Source organism: Oryctolagus cuniculus, chromosome 18, assembly GCF_964237555.1.
Source record: "Oryctolagus cuniculus chromosome 18, mOryCun1.1, whole genome shotgun sequence".
In the NCBI taxonomy this organism is placed as follows: Eukaryota; Metazoa; Chordata; class Mammalia; order Lagomorpha; family Leporidae; genus Oryctolagus; species Oryctolagus cuniculus.
The window spans coordinates 26220942-26236456 of record NC_091449.1 but is presented as its reverse complement, the minus strand read 5'-3'; the positions used below and the strand labels follow the sequence as shown (position 1 = coordinate 26236456).

At 36.2% G+C, this 15515-nt stretch overlaps 1 protein-coding gene across 8 annotated transcripts in view; it reads left to right on the top strand.

Moving 5' to 3' along the window:
• URI1 (URI1 prefoldin like chaperone) overlaps positions 1 to 11660 on the top strand; it is a 106579-nt gene extending 94919 nt beyond the window's left edge. For all 8 annotated transcript variants that reach the window (XM_008274571.4, XM_008274572.4, XM_070062015.1 and 5 more), the window contains 5 exons: positions 863 to 1031; positions 2496 to 2838; positions 6188 to 6330; positions 7417 to 7666; positions 10850 to 11660. In XM_008274571.4, the coding sequence (XP_008272793.2) occupies positions 863 to 1031; positions 2496 to 2838; positions 6188 to 6330; positions 7417 to 7666; positions 10850 to 11032 (1088 nt within the window). In that variant the 3' untranslated portion in view covers positions 11033 to 11660. The remainder of the gene's footprint in view (positions 1 to 862; positions 1032 to 2495; positions 2839 to 6187; positions 6331 to 7416; positions 7667 to 10849) is intronic.
• Positions 11661 to 15515: the final 3855 nt, after the last annotated feature.

The following is a 15515-nucleotide window of genomic DNA, read 5'->3' as shown; positions in this document are numbered from 1 at the left end:
TTAAGATTTTTGTGTTTGCCAATGAAAAATGATGTATGCTATGGGTCTAAAACATAAAAATTGTTAATAATGTTTTGTCAGTAATACAGGGAATAAAACTATGAAATACAATTTTGACATTTTCAAATTTAAAAAACAGTGTTGTAAATATGAAGAACTTGTGGTCATCTGATAGTGTCGTATCTTAGCATTTTAGACTTCTTCCTGTTACTTTCTTCAAAGATTTAGTTTGCTTTAAGAAAAGTCTGTCTTTTCAAAATGAAAAATAAACAAGTTTGACCTCAGATTTGATGTAACTCTTGCCCTCTCATGAAGTTTACAAATAAAATAAAGTGTTTTAAAAAAGTAGACATGCTCATATATACAATTATATTGTTTCTTCCTAGGGTATTCATCCCTGGCAGTGCTGTATCCCGTGACAAGCCTTTTTGAGCATTACTTTAGTAACTAAATTCTCTTGAGTAAGGATGCTAAATGAGGATTACTTATCTTCAATTTTTGTCTTGTAGCCAGGGTGCTTCATGACTATTTCAGCTTGCATATATTTGCCACTGTAGGGCCACTATTCACAGTTTTTGTTATGCACGCACATTTTCTTGGGCTGCTGTTGAAATACAGATTCTGACTGGACAGTGCTGGGGAGGCCCTGCGAGGCTGCACTTGGTACAGAACAGCTCGTCCCTGGAGCACATTTGAGTATCAGTGCTGTCAAAGGTGTGCGCCATTGGAGTTCTGTTTGAACTGAAAATCATGCCCCCTCTTTCTCAGCATCTTCCTTGGCTCTAAACAAAGTCTCCTTATGTCTGAGTTTGTGCCTTTTTAATATTGACTATTAACAGCTTGTCTTCTTTTTTTTGAATAGGGAAGCATCGAATTGCTCATAAGCCCCATTCCAAACCAAAAACTTCAGGTATTTTTGAAGCGGATTTTGCAAATGATGTAAAATCCAAGGACTTGCTGGCTGATAAGGAACTGTGGGCTCGACTTGAAGAACTAGAGAGACAAGAAGAATTACTGGGTGAACTTGATAGGTACCTAATGACAAATTATCTTTCTAAAAGAATTTGTTTCTGTACATATTTCCTCATTAATCTTTTTCCTCATTAATAAAATAATATGTGCTCATTGAAGGAAATACAAAAAAGCATAATATATTATCAATAATCCTTTCACCTCAAGATAAATATTAATTCCCTCGAGTGTTTTTTTTTTTTGAGAATTACATGTGCACATTCCCATGCATGTTCATATATACTTAAAATGAATGTACATTTTTTTCATTCTGGGATTTCAGCCATATTTTATATAAGGAAGTAATTATGCCAGATAGTTGACTTTTAATAATTATTGATGCAAAATACATTAAATTTTAATTGAAATACTTTTCTACTACACTCAGGATAATGCTCAGTCTTTGAATGACTTGTTAAAAAGAAAACTTGCTTTTTGAATTTAAGTTTGATATTGTGAAATGTTTATCCTTGCTTTCCTTTAGCAAACTTTTCTGTTTACTGAACAGGCAATATATAATTTGGTTAGGTAGTTATAAGTATGAGAAACTTTACCAAACTGTTATTTGAAATACACATTAGTACTCACTAGAATTGTCAGAGTGCTAAATGAAGGCTGCTACTGCAGAAGTTCCTATATTATTTTGCTTAAATGATGTACCATAAGCAGTAATTAGTTTCTGTGAAAAATAGGACATGAACCACAAAAGGTTTTTTTTCTGCCATTTTACCTATGAATTCTTGGTTTTTTGTTTTTTGTTTTTTTTGTTTTTTTTTTTTGTTTTGTTTTTTTTTTTTTGTTAAGAGATACTATTTTACTTATTTAATTTTTTAAAGCTAGTTTTGGATCTTGTGATTTTCTTGATTGTGATTCCCTGTTTTTGCATATTATTTCAGTTCTGTCGCACTGTTGGTTTTGTTATTTTTATAAGGTCTTTAAATTGTTTATAGAGTGAAGCATGATACATGTGCATTCATGTGTATAAATGCAACTATTTTCATGTGCATATGTACAAATCACTTATTTTTAAAAATTGTAATAGTACATGCTTATAAAATATGCTGCATATAGAAATAGATAAGAATGTTTTTTTTCTGTATAGAAATTAAGTTTTATAGAAATGTACAGAAATACATATTCTCTGAATTAATTTTATATGGAAATATATATTATCTGAATTTCTTACAAAATTATTATACTATTGATATTGTATATTGTATCTGTCCAGTAGCCTTCTTGCAGAGATAAAAAAAATTTCATTTTCTATATTGTTAGATTTGAAAAACTACAATATGCAGAAGTGACATGGAAGCTGATGTTTTTTGTTAATTTACTTTAGAACACCTTTTTTAACCTAAAATTCTAGTTTAAAGCATATCTTATTTAAGATTTTAGTTTCTGCTCATTAAATGTCTTGAAAATTAGAATATGTATAATTCTTATACATTTGCCTGATCTTGTTAATTTTCTCTTTTTCAAACTAGTAAGCCTGATCCTGTGGTTGCAGATGGAGAAGATACAACGTCTTCTGAAGAGGAAAAAGAAGACCCAAAGACAGATATGAATGCGATGTGTCAAGTAACAGACTCTCTTGATCCCAGCAGTTGCCATACAGATATTACAAATGCACAACTGTTTAATGGTCAAGTGAATAGTCAGTTGAACTGTTCACTGAATGGTTCAGTTTCTTACCAGAATAATGAAGATGATGATGAGGAAGAGGAAAATGGTGATGATGGTGATAATGAAAATGACCATGATACTTTAGGAGCTGGAGATAACTCCATACCAACAATATATTTTTCTCATACTGTGGAACCTAAGAGGGTCTGTATACTTTTAAATTTACTAATTTTGCATATAATTTGAACATTAAACGTCTCTGATGGTTTTGAAAGAACAGTATTAATAGTGATTAATATTGCTGATTGTATCAAATGTGAAAATCTCTTTTGGCCTGTTCTGACCAATGTATTTTAAAAGAAAATGGGGGAGGGCCGGAGCCCTGGCTTACTAGACTAATCCTCCACCTGCGGCACTGGCTCCCCGGGTTCTAGTCCTGGTAGGGGCGCCGGATTCTGTCCCTGTTGCTCTCTTCCAGTCCAGCTCTCTGCTGTGGCCTGGGAGTGCAGTGGAGGATGGCCCAGGTCCTTGGGCCCTGCACCCTCATGGGAGACCAGGAGGAAGTACCTGGCTCCTGGCTTCGGCTGCACCAGCCCACTGTAGCGGCCACTTTGGGGGTGAACCAACGGAAAAAGGAAGACCTTTCTCTCTGTGTGTGTCTCTCTCTCTCACTGTCTAACTGTGCCTGTCAAAAAAAAAAAAAAAAGAAAGGAAAAAAAAAAAGAAAAAGAAAAAGGGAGAAAAATGTAGTTTGCTGGTATTGGTCCATTGTTCTCTGAAGCCACAAATTAGAGTTGTTGGGATCTGGAATGAAATCATCATTGAGTGGCAATTATGGTAACTCCACCTGTCCTTCATCCAGAGAATTTTCTTAAGAATCTTGAAGTTAATTATACTGTGGTATTTTGGTGTGATTAGGCTGTGGTAGTGACTGCTTCAGTTAAATTTTTAATTATACCAGGTTGTTGTTTTCTGTGTGGGCATAAAATGAACAGGAACATCATGAGCAAAAAGGAAAAATTTAGGAAGAAGTAAAATTAGTTTCTTTTCTGACAAATATAAACATCTGTGAGTAATCATGACTTTAGCATTATGGCTGTTTAGGGTCGCATGACTAGAGATCTTGTGATACAGGATTTACAAACTTTCCTTTAGTATAAAAATCATTTGTTTCTTTCGTATTTATTGTAGCATCCCAATATTTAAAATAGATCCAAGTGGGTCAGCTGTGGTTAAAGGAAAGACAGGCTACTGGAAGTTTACCTACCTCCATCCCCTCACTAGCTACTTATACTGCCATATACTAAGGAGCTGCTAGAGATTCTTCTTTCAAATTCGTCTTTCTGTAGAGCTGGTTTATAACAGAACAGGGACCCCTTTATTTCAGTCAGGGCTCCTTTTGTGCACAGAGTATTGACAGCCTGCATCAGAGTTAAGGGTCTTTGATTATCTGGCTACCTGTCTTAAATGTTTGTGATTAATATTTAATGAAACATGTTTAAAGCATATTTGTTAATTCTTCAGTTCCTTAAGTTATCTTTGCTTTAATATGAAATGAAATAATAATATGCTTTAAAATACTTGATTCATCAAAATAAAGGGATCCTTGGAATTTTTTGGAAAAAGTTGACTGAAAAAAGATTTGTTTTTCATTTTCCAAGCTTTGATTTTTTTTCTTGTTTTCCTTTAGATAAAACAGGAAGAATAAATAATATTTGCAAGAATGTTACAGGGAGCTGCAGTCACTGACATGGAAAGTGTGGCTTAACGCTGGGTAGGGATAGAAGAATGACCTGTTAACTCTGAACAGAGCTGAATTTTAAACTTCACTCTTCCGATTTCTAATAGAAGAAGTTTTAAGAAATTCTGAGTAGTTAAGCTTTTATGACTTAATTTATTTTAAATTATATATGCTTTAAAGTATATATATTATATATAAATACAAACATTTATTATATTTATATTATATATATATACATATATATATACATATATATATATATATATATAATTTATTTTCCCCCCAAAGAAACCTTTTATTTAAGGAATACAAACTTCATGCATTTCATAAGTACAACTTTAGGAATATAGTGATTCTTCCCACCATACCTGCACTCCCGCCCACTCTCGCACTCCTTCTCTTCCTCCCTCTTCCATTCCTAGTCCCATTCTCCACTAAGATCCGTTTTTGATTAACTTTATACACAGAAGACCAACTCTATACTAAGTAAAGAGTTCAACAATTTGCACGAAAAAAAAAATTGTTCCTCAACAGTTGTGACAAGGGTTGTTCAAAGTCATTGAATCTTGAAGTTAATTTCACTTTTTTTTTTTTTAGAAACTTAATTAACTTTAAAGAAGCACCCAAGAATGATACATCTGTTTTGTAAACACTTAGACATAATTATAATACAACTCTGTGGACAGAGGTCCTGCATGGGAAGTTAGTGCACAGTAACTCTTGTTGTTAATTTGACAATTAACACCCTTATGTATGATGTCATTGATCACTTGAGGCTCTTGACATGAGCTTCCTAGGCTGTGGAAGCCTTTTGAATCTACAAACTGTCAGAATTTAGACAAGGCAAAAGTACCTCCTTTTTTGATGACCACTTATTTCCAGTGGGGTCTCACTTAGGAAGGTCCTTTATGTAGAACATTTTTTGCTACACTGTCTTGGCTTTCCAAGCCAAAAATGCTCTCATGGGTCTTTCAGCCAGGCCAGAATGCCTTAAGGGCTGATTCTGAGGTCAGAGTGCCTTACAAAATGATTGTCATTCTATGAGTTTGCTGTGTGGATTATTATATGACTTTAAATATACCATAATTATACTATGCATGTTACAGTCTTAATATTTCTTTTGATTGTTTGTGTTCTTTGTTTTGAAGTGATTTAAACCAAAAACTTTTATCAAAGTAATTGAGTGATGTGAAGTTTATACTTAATCTAGCATCTAATTTAAATGTATTTTGTTTTCTATACAATAATAAAAACATTGAAGACTAGACTTGACCATTTAAGAAGATATAATTGAATATCATAGGGACATAATAGGGTGAGGACATTTTAACCTTACCTAACAATATACATCATTTCAGTGTCAGAAAATTTCAGCTACATCTCTTATGGTTTATTTTTTTTTAAAAGATTTATTTTATTTATTTGAAAGAGTTACAGAGAGAGGTAGAGACAGAGAGAGAGGTCTTCCATCCGCTAGGTCACTCCCCAAATGACCGCAACGGCTCCAGAGATGCGCCATTCTGAAGCCAGGAGCCAGGAGCTTTTTCCAGGTCTCCCACGTGGGTGCATGGGCCCAAGGACTTGGGCCATCTTCTACTGCTATCCCAGGCCACAGCAGAGAGCTGGATTGGAAGAGGAGCAGCCAGGCCTCAAACTGGCACCCATATAGGTTGCCAGTGCTTCAGGCCAGGGCGTTAACCCACTGTGCCACAGTGCTGGCCTGCCTCCTCTTACTGTTTTTAAAAGAGTTTGTTTTAGTTTTGGGCTTGATTTCTCAAAAAGGCAATTAATTTTTTGCTATGAAATTTTTAGGTCCGAATAAATACTGGAAAAAATACCACTTTAAAATTTAGTGAAAAGAAAGAAGAAGCCAAACGTAAGCGAAAGAACAGCTCTGGCAGTGGTCATTCCACCCAAGAACTGCCCACCATCAGGACTCCTGCTGACATTTACAGGTGAGTGAGATTCACAGAGTATAGGGCAGTCTGCAAATGCCTTGTGTTTTTGAAAATGAGTATTTTACAGGAAAAGGTTCTAACATACAGGGGAGATATTCTGAAGTTTTTAGCCTAGTGTTTGAAAAGCTGAGCCACCAAAGCTTCGGATTCCAGAGCAGTTTGAATGGGGCATGGTTTTGTCCTCTTTTCCCACTTTGCCATGCCTTTTGAAGCATTCCCAGTTGGTTGAGTCACACAATCTTGTATCTTAACTTCAGAAATGAAAGTTTGCGCTTCTTGTGGGCTAAGATGGTACTTCCCTATCACAGCTCTGATGTGCTTGGTATGTGGTTTACTTTTTCGGAGTAGAAATTAATTATACTGGTTCAGTTTTTTGTTGGGCTGTTTGTTGAGAAAACTATCACTTGAATTTTTTTTTTTTTTTTTAAGATTTATTTATTTGAAAGTCAGTGTTCGAGAGAGAGAGAGAGAGAGAGGTCTTCTATCCGATGGTTCACTCCCTAATTGGCCTCAACGGCTGGAGCTGTGCCAATCCGAAGCCAGGAGCCAGGAGCTTCTTCCGGGTCTCCCACGTGGGTGCAGGGGCCCAAGGACATGGGCCATCTTCTGCTGCTTTCCCAGGCCACAGCAGAGAGCTGGATGGGAAGTGGAGCAGCTGGGCTTCAAAGTGATGTCCATATGGGATGCCGGCACTACAGGCCAAGGCATTAACCCGCTGCGCCACAGCGCCGGCCCCTATCATTTGAAAATTATCTGCTGTTTCTAAGACCCATATTTATAAAATAGTGAAAATTGCTAAATGTCTTACAAGTGGGTCTAAAGCTATATAGAATTTTGGCAAATTGAGACATTATCATCTACAACATGCTTACATATAATATACTATATTTTATTAGGCCAAAAATATTTTAAAATAAGATAAAATACACCTCTTCAGGATGCAACATTACTGTGAATGTGAAAATTTTAGATAGAAAGTTTTAATAATTTTAGATTAATTTCTATAAAGGTGTAAAGAAATCCTTATAATGTTACTCTGTTTTATGAACTACCTAAAATAGACGTGTTTTTTGTATATTATAGAGTCTTTGTTGATATTGTGAATGGAGAATATGTCCCTCGTAAGTCAATCCTGAAGTCTCGGAGCCGAGAGAACAGTGTGTGTAGTGATACCAGTGAAAGCAGTGCTGCTGAATTTGATGACAGGCGTGGGGTTTTGAGAAGTCTTAGCTGTGACGAAGCCACTTGGAGTGATGCTAGTGAGAGCATTTTGGAAGAAGAACCACAAGAAAATCATCAAAAGAAACTTTTGCCCTTATCAGGAACACTTGAGGTATGTACGTTTAACTGTTTATCTCATATATAATATTTTTGATCAACTTTTGCTATTTGATATGAAAAGTCATAATCTAATTTTAATCTGTACTTTCGGGATAATAATTTATTAAAAAATTCATGATCACAAGCATATACAATACAGATACTATAATATTAAAATAGTTTGGAAATTTTTTTGATAAAAATATTACCTGTCTTAAAATTATATTTCTGTGAAAAGGGAATTTTAAAAATATCTTAATTGTCATGTATATGACATTTTTTGGTTATAATCCCATTTAGTGCTTTAAGTAAATTGTCAGTACACCTTATTATAGTCATTTTCTGATAGTTTAAGTAGTATATTCTGCTCTCTTTTAAAAGCTTTTGCTGAGTTAAAAAATAAAATGGCAGAGACTTACCTAACGTCCTTCTGTGTTTTGGCCTTTGACAATGAAATGCAACTCTTGGGGGTTTATGGATTCATTTTTTTCTGATAATGAAAGTATAGATCTCTCCTTAGAAAAATTAGTGCATATTTGTACATTTTCCCCCAGCATATTGCACAGTTTTGTGGTGGTTATGAGGATGGTTGAGAGATCCCAAAATTATTCTTGTTCATGAAATAGGACAGTATTGTTTCCTATATTCCCAGGCTTGTTATTTTGTGTGTGTTTTCAGTTTTAAAAAAGTATTTAAGAAGACTGGGGAACTTATACATGCATCAAGCCAATATATATGCTGTGTTTACAATCAAATATATATAAAAACAGGTATATTTAGAGGGCAGGCCTCATGGTTGCATTGTTGGTTGTGATGTCTGCATCTCATGTTGGAGTGCCTGGGTTCAGTACTTGCCTCCAGCTCCTGACTCCAGTTTCCTGCTCATGCAGATCTGGGAGATGGTGATGATGGCTGAGTCACTGGGTTACTGCTACCCTCAGAGGAGACCTGGATTGAGTTCCTCCCTGCTTCAGCCTTGACCCAGCCCAGCTATCCTGAGCATTTGGGGAGTGAATCAGTAATTCGAGTTCTATCTGTGTCTCTTTCTGCCTCTCAAACAAATGAAGATGTGTATATATATGTATATAAATAAACTTATATAAAAATGTCTAATGGTACTAAATGTACAAATGGTAACTGGGCAAAGAGATCATTAGCATGTGGGACCAGACATATGATTAGAGTCTTTTCCTCCCGTCTGCCCATTGTTTCTCATAAAATGATCTGAAAAGTATCTGATCTTATTGAAAAGATTTATTTATTTGAAAGTCAGAGTGATGGAGAGGGATCTTCTATTCACTGGTTTATTCCCCAAATAGTGCGGGCTGGGCCAGGCCAAAAGCCATGAGCCAGGAACCCCATCCATGTCTCTCAAATGGGTGGCAGGGGCCCAACCCCTCATCCACTGCTTTCCCAGGTGCATTAACAGGGAGCCGGATGGAAAGTGTAGTGGAGAGTCAAACTGGTGGTCCAATATGGGATGCAGGTGTCACAAGTGGTGTCTTACTCTCCTGTGTCACAATGCTAGCCATGCTTATTTAATAGTTTTTTATACTGTTAGTAAACAGGCAATAGATATAGATTTTTGCTGATGAGTAATTGAAAATTGGGCTTTTGTAAGGACTTAAAAAATAGTATAGGTAGAGTGTGGAACTTATTCTCATTTCAACCTTATTAGCTTTGCATTTTGTATTGGCTGTTACATAGTAGATGCTATAAATTTTTTAACATCAAAATAAATAGTTCATGATCATGGCAACTACTGTGAATAATATCTTGACTTCTAGTATCTTTTAAATGCCAAAAAATTTTCTCTTTCAAAAATATTCTTAATATAAGGATCTGTGCTCATCATGATAAAATATTTTTTGTTTGTTTTAGAAGAGTAAGCTTTGGGAAGGCTGCACTCCAAAGATACTGTAGGAAGGAGATGACATTCTTTGTGTTTCAGTGTGGGTGAGAGGTAGAGGAGGGTGGTTTTTTAAACCATTCAAGTGGTACATTGTCTTAAATAATTCAGAACACCTAAAATATAAAGGGAGCAAAAATAAACATGAAAGTTTACATATCAGATTTTAGTTGGTACTTCTGTTCTTAGATATAAGAGGTTCCAAATACAAAAAATCTTAAAAAAAATTGAAACTCCTTTGTTTTCTAAAAATATCTTTGTATAAGAATATATAAAAGATATTTCCAGTGATTGATTACATTATTTTATTCCATTATTTAATTTATTTTGGACATTCTTGTATAATTGACCACTTGAAATTAAAAATTTTTTTTGGTGGAGCTTCTGATTTCTGTCATTGAATTAATTCTATTAAAATCCATGGTTATTCAGTTTGATTTTCAGTTTCCACCAGTGTCTTAAATAAAACTGAGACAAGATGCACAATAAAATATTAAAATAATTGCATAAATCTCTCACACCAAAGAAATGTCAGTACTGGTGAGACTAAGCCACTGGCAGCGTGGCCACCACAGGGTAGCTCATTCATCATCTTTTATATAGATGCACGAGCTTTACACCCACGCTTTTTATTACGATGCATTATTGTTAACAACATGAGCTAGACATGAATGTATGAACGAAGACCTTCTCATTATCCACATTTGGTTTTTCCACAGATAAAATACATATTTTGCATTTTGTTGTCTTGCTTATATACTATGAAAATTACTTTTGTAATTAAGAAATTTTTTTAATTATTTGACAGTTAGAGTTAGAGAGAGAGATAGAGACAGAGAGAAAAGTCTTCCTTCTGTTAGTTCACCCCCAAAATGGCCGCCACGGCCAGCGCTGTGCCGATCCAAAGCCAGGAGCCAGGTGCTTTTTCCTGGTCTCCCACGTGGGAGCAGGCACCCAAGGACTTGGGCCATCCTCCACTCCTTGCCGGGCCACAGCAGAGAGCTGGACTGGAAGAGGAGCAACCAAGACTAGAACCCGGTGCCCATATGGGATGCCGGTGCCGCAGTGGGGAGGATTAACCAAGTGAGCCATGGCACCAGCCCCAATTAAGAAATATTTTAATGGTTTCTGGAAAATTAGTATTTTGATGTTATGCTGTTATCTATCTAAAAATATTGTGACTTTGCTTTTTAATGAAGAGAAATATCTGATTGGTGAATGGTGGATAAAGATTTTGTGGGTGTCTTATTCACTTTTTGTTTCCATAATGTGAATTTTGTCTTCTAGGCTTTTTCTGGAACTGTAATAGAGAAAGAATTTTTTTCATCCTCCTTAACACCACACCAAGCCATTGCTCATCCTGTCCTGCCCACCATTCCAGAACGAAAAGAAGTTCTGTCACATGTACCAGAAGAAACTGTGAAGAGGGTTTCAAGGTTCAAAGCTGCCAGATTGCAACAGAAAAACTAGACCTTGCCTAGGATAATGGGAGTCTACATCCTAAACCCTTGTGCATTTTAGAGTATATATAGCAAAATATGTCAAATATTTGAAATAAGGCATTCTGAATTAAGTTGGCAGCAAGTTCTCTGATCCTTATCAGTGGTATTAAAAATATCAAAGTAAATGTTTGAATCCTCTAATATTCAGCTTGTTTTTGCTAATTCTCTGAATACTGTCAACACTCTTGTCTAAGATTGCCTTATGATGTAGTGGCAGCATTTTGAATTATTTTTCAAAGAATATTGTTCACATGCATTGTTTTTGTGTTTCCAACTAAATACAGGCAGTTTTGTACCAGCTGCAATGTTGTGCATACCATATGGACCATTTTTAAAGAAAGTTTTAAAATTTCACATAGATTCAACAACTTATATTACTTGCTTTCATATTTTAAAGGCACTTTAAAGAAATCTATTTCTCTTGTAAGTTTTGAGCTAGGTGGCTGTTTTAAAATCTTCTTCCCTTTGAATGTCATACTGTAATCTTTAAGGCAGAAAGCCACATGTACCCTATGGGAAAGTTTCTTTGATTGGAAGAATGTTATTTTGTTAAAAATGTTTTTCAAGTAAAAGTTTTATGAAACCCGGTCTCTAAATCTTGTGAACTTTGTGATTTAGATCTTTGCATAGAAATGTGTCGATTAATATATATGCTGTGTGTTCCACATAAGAGGTCCTTGGATTCTTGCCCTTCCATAGGCAGTTCTTTACTAGAGAGTGCGTTGTTCATTGGGATTATCTTTTGAGAAGGAAAGGTTGTCCAGATGCTTTAAAAAATATTTAAAATAAAAATTCATGTTTTAGCTTTCCCAACAAGTTACATTCTTTAAGGCTATTTCCTGATAGTAAATAACTGAAATAACATATTTGCTTTTAGCAAAACCCCTTAAAATAAAGAGAAATTTATGCTAACATTGAAAATTACACTGCAAGTGTTAATCATTAGCTTGATGCATGCTGAAATGTAGCCTTTTTAAAAAGCATTCTGCGTTAGTCCTAAAATAAGCCATCAGTGCCAGTCCACCCTCTATTCATGGCTAAATATTTAAAGGTTATTTATAGCTTCTTTAATGAATTCTTGCTTAAACAAAGTGAAATTATGTCCTAGAAAAGTAGAAGCTATTTGTAACTAGAACAGCACAACTGTAAAAGTTTTATGAATATGTATTTTAATGATAAAGGGGTAAACTTGAGTCCCCACTAGTTAATGGAAAAATCAGAACAGAGCACTGATTCTGAAAGATTACCTAAAAGTATGGATTAGATCTTTCGTAAATTTTGATCTACTGTGTATGTAGTTAAAAACTGTTTTTCTTTCACTTCATCCTACACTGCCTCAACCAACCCAAACCACACCAAAAGTAAAATCACACAGAGAGGAGCTTCAGCTGCTGTTCAGGTGAGCCTTTCTATGCTAGACGTTTTACCCAGAGACAGACTTTCTTGTAGGACTCTTGTGTCTTTTACCCATGTGTGATTTCAAGAGTGCTGTTATTAAATAATTTTTCATGTTCGTGAACTTCACTTTGATCCTGCTGTTTATGTAACCTATGTTACTTCCTTCAAACTGATCTTTCCTTCTAGAACAAGATGGTAGTAGAAGCAAAGAAAGAGTGTTTAATAACATATTTTTATATGTTCTACTTAAGACCAACTGGAATAGTGTTGTCCCATTTCATAGTTTCAGTCTTAAAATTATCGTTTTAAATTATAATCTGAAATTATAGTTTTTCAAAAAATATTCAAGTTCATTGGGACAAAAATGAATCTTTAAACATTTATTTATTTGAGAAGCAATTATAGAGAGAGGGAGAGAGAGAATGGCCCTCCATCTACTGGTTCACTCCCCAAATGGCTGCAACAGCCAGAGCCAAGCTGATCCAAAGCCAGGAGGCAGGAACTTCCTCCAGGTCTCCTGCATGGGTACAGGGGTCCAAGCACCTGGGCCATCTTCCATTGCTTTCCCAAGCCATCAGCAGGGAGCTGGATGGGAAATAGAGCATCTGGCACCCGAACTGGCACCCATATGGGGTGCTGGTGTTGTAGGCAGAGGCCCAGCCCACTATGCTACAGCATCGTCCCCTGAAGAAATGAATCTTAAGTGTTCTGTTTTATGCCATTTCAGGACAGCAGACCAGGAGACTCTTTTTTTTATGACATTTTTACTTTGAACTAATTTCAGTCCTACAGAAAAATTATGCAGAACGCTAAGGTGTTTCAAACCTTATGCCCCCTTACCACCATCCCCTAATGTTATAACAGAATCATAAAACAGTTGTCAAAACTAGAAGATTTACAAGGCACAATCCTGTTAACTAAATTTTAGATCTTTAATTTTACCAACTTTTCAGTAATGTTCTTTTTCTGTTCTAGGACTCTGTCTAGGGCTCATCTTGCATTTACTCCCATCTCTGACAATTTTCTCCTGTCTTTCATGACTGGGAGTCTTGAGTACTGGTGGGTATTTTGTAGGCTATTGCTCAGTTTGGATTTATTTGACATCCTATCAAGAGTTTTAGATCAGTGTATATGTGTTGTTTCAGGAAGTCTACATTTCACCATGCTAGCCCTGATCCCTTGCTGAAGGGATTATCTGCCCAGTATTTCTCCTGTGAAGTTACTGTCGTTCCCTTTGTACTTAATAAACATCTTGGGGAGGAGCTACTGTTGAGACTCTTCAGATCTTTTCTCCTCAGATAAGCCTGCTGATGTTTGCCTTCATTGTTGGGTCTTGTCTGCAACAGTCGTGATAGTATCTCCCTACATGTTTTTTTCCCTTGGAATTATTTTGTAATGTAAAATTAGGCCTCCAGCCCCCTCTAATTTATTAATTTACTTAGTTTTATTGTGTACAGTACAAATTTGTTTTAAAATGTTTAGTTTCCTTGTTGAGAGCCTGGTTCTTTTTATACTTACATGCCTGCATTCATTGGTGATTCTCTTCAACAGTGATCTGAGGACACGACAGAGTCTTTAATACTTGAATCATTAAGGAGTATTAAGTACTGTATAGTTACTGCATAAATTTTGCTAAAAGTTGATGCTTTCTTGAAATCTGTCCTGCATTTCCAATGCAGATACTTCAAAATTTGTAAAATACAAATAGCTTGCAGATTTTTTGTCTCCTCAGGAAACAGCTTTTCTAGGGTAAAACCAACCTTTATGTTCTTTTAGGTGAGTGGCATACAGCCTCTCAATTGAACAAATGCCTGGCGTGTGAGTACCTCAAGTACAAAAAATATTTATAGTTTCTGTCTTTATTTCATTGGTAAATATAGCAACTTCTTACCTTTTAAAAATACTTTCCCACTTACTTAAATTTCGTTTTAAAAGAACATCATTTTGGGGCTGGTACTGTCTCGTGGTAGGTTAAGCCTCCGCCTACAGCATGGGCATCTCATGGGTGCTGGTTCATGTCCCAGCTGTTTCACTTCCAGTTCAACTCTGTGGTATGGCCTGGGAAAGCAGTAGAAGATGGCCTGATTCCTTGGGCCCCTGCACCCGTGTGGGAGACCCAGAGAGGCTCCTGGCTTCTGGCTTCTGGCTTCGGATGGACCTAGCTCTTGACAGTTTGGGGAGTGAACCAGCGGATGGAAGACCTCTCTGCCTCTCCCTCTCTGTGGCTCTGCCTCTCTAATAAATAAGTAAATAGTTTTTAAAAACACCATCATTGAGAATCAAATAGTTTTGCAGTTCCCTTAACCCCTGAATCGTGAAGAATTCAGTGTTTGGAGCACTTAGAATATGTCAGGTATTTCAGTGCACTTATGTGGATTATCTTATTTAATGCTCACAGTACCTAGTGACGTAGATGTTAATTTTATCTCTCTTCCTCCCCTTGCTTTAGAGGTAGAGAAACTACCGAGCTGTCTTTGTGGTGTAGTAGGTAAAGCCACCACCTGCGGCACCAGCATCCTATGTGGGTGCCAGTTTGTGTCCTGGCTGCTCCACTTCTGATCTAGCTCCCTGCTAATGTGCCTTGGAAAGTAGCAGATGACCAAAGTGCTTGGGCCCATGCCACCCACATGAGAGACCTGGAAGAAGCTCATCGCTTCTGCCTGGCCCAGCCCTGACCATTTTGGCCATCTGGGGAGTGAACCACTGGATGGAAGAGCTATGTCTCTGCCTCTCCCTCTCCCTGTAATTCTCTCAAATAAATAAATAAATCTTTAAAAAAAAGATGCAGAAGCTGAAATGAACCAACCCCTTTAAACTGCACAGTTCTTCAGGGGCTAACTCCAGGCATCTTTAACACATTTTTCTGACCCTAATAAGAAAGTGTGATGAATGTAAGTTCTCTACAATCTTACTTGTTCATAATGAGGTCACCTTTTTAAAAATCCGAATTTGAAACCTGCTTTGTTTCTAAACTTCCTAAGAGAATTTTTTTTAATTTTTTTGGTGGAGTGGGGGTGGGGTTTCAGTGGTGTCGTTTGGCCATATGTGTAGAA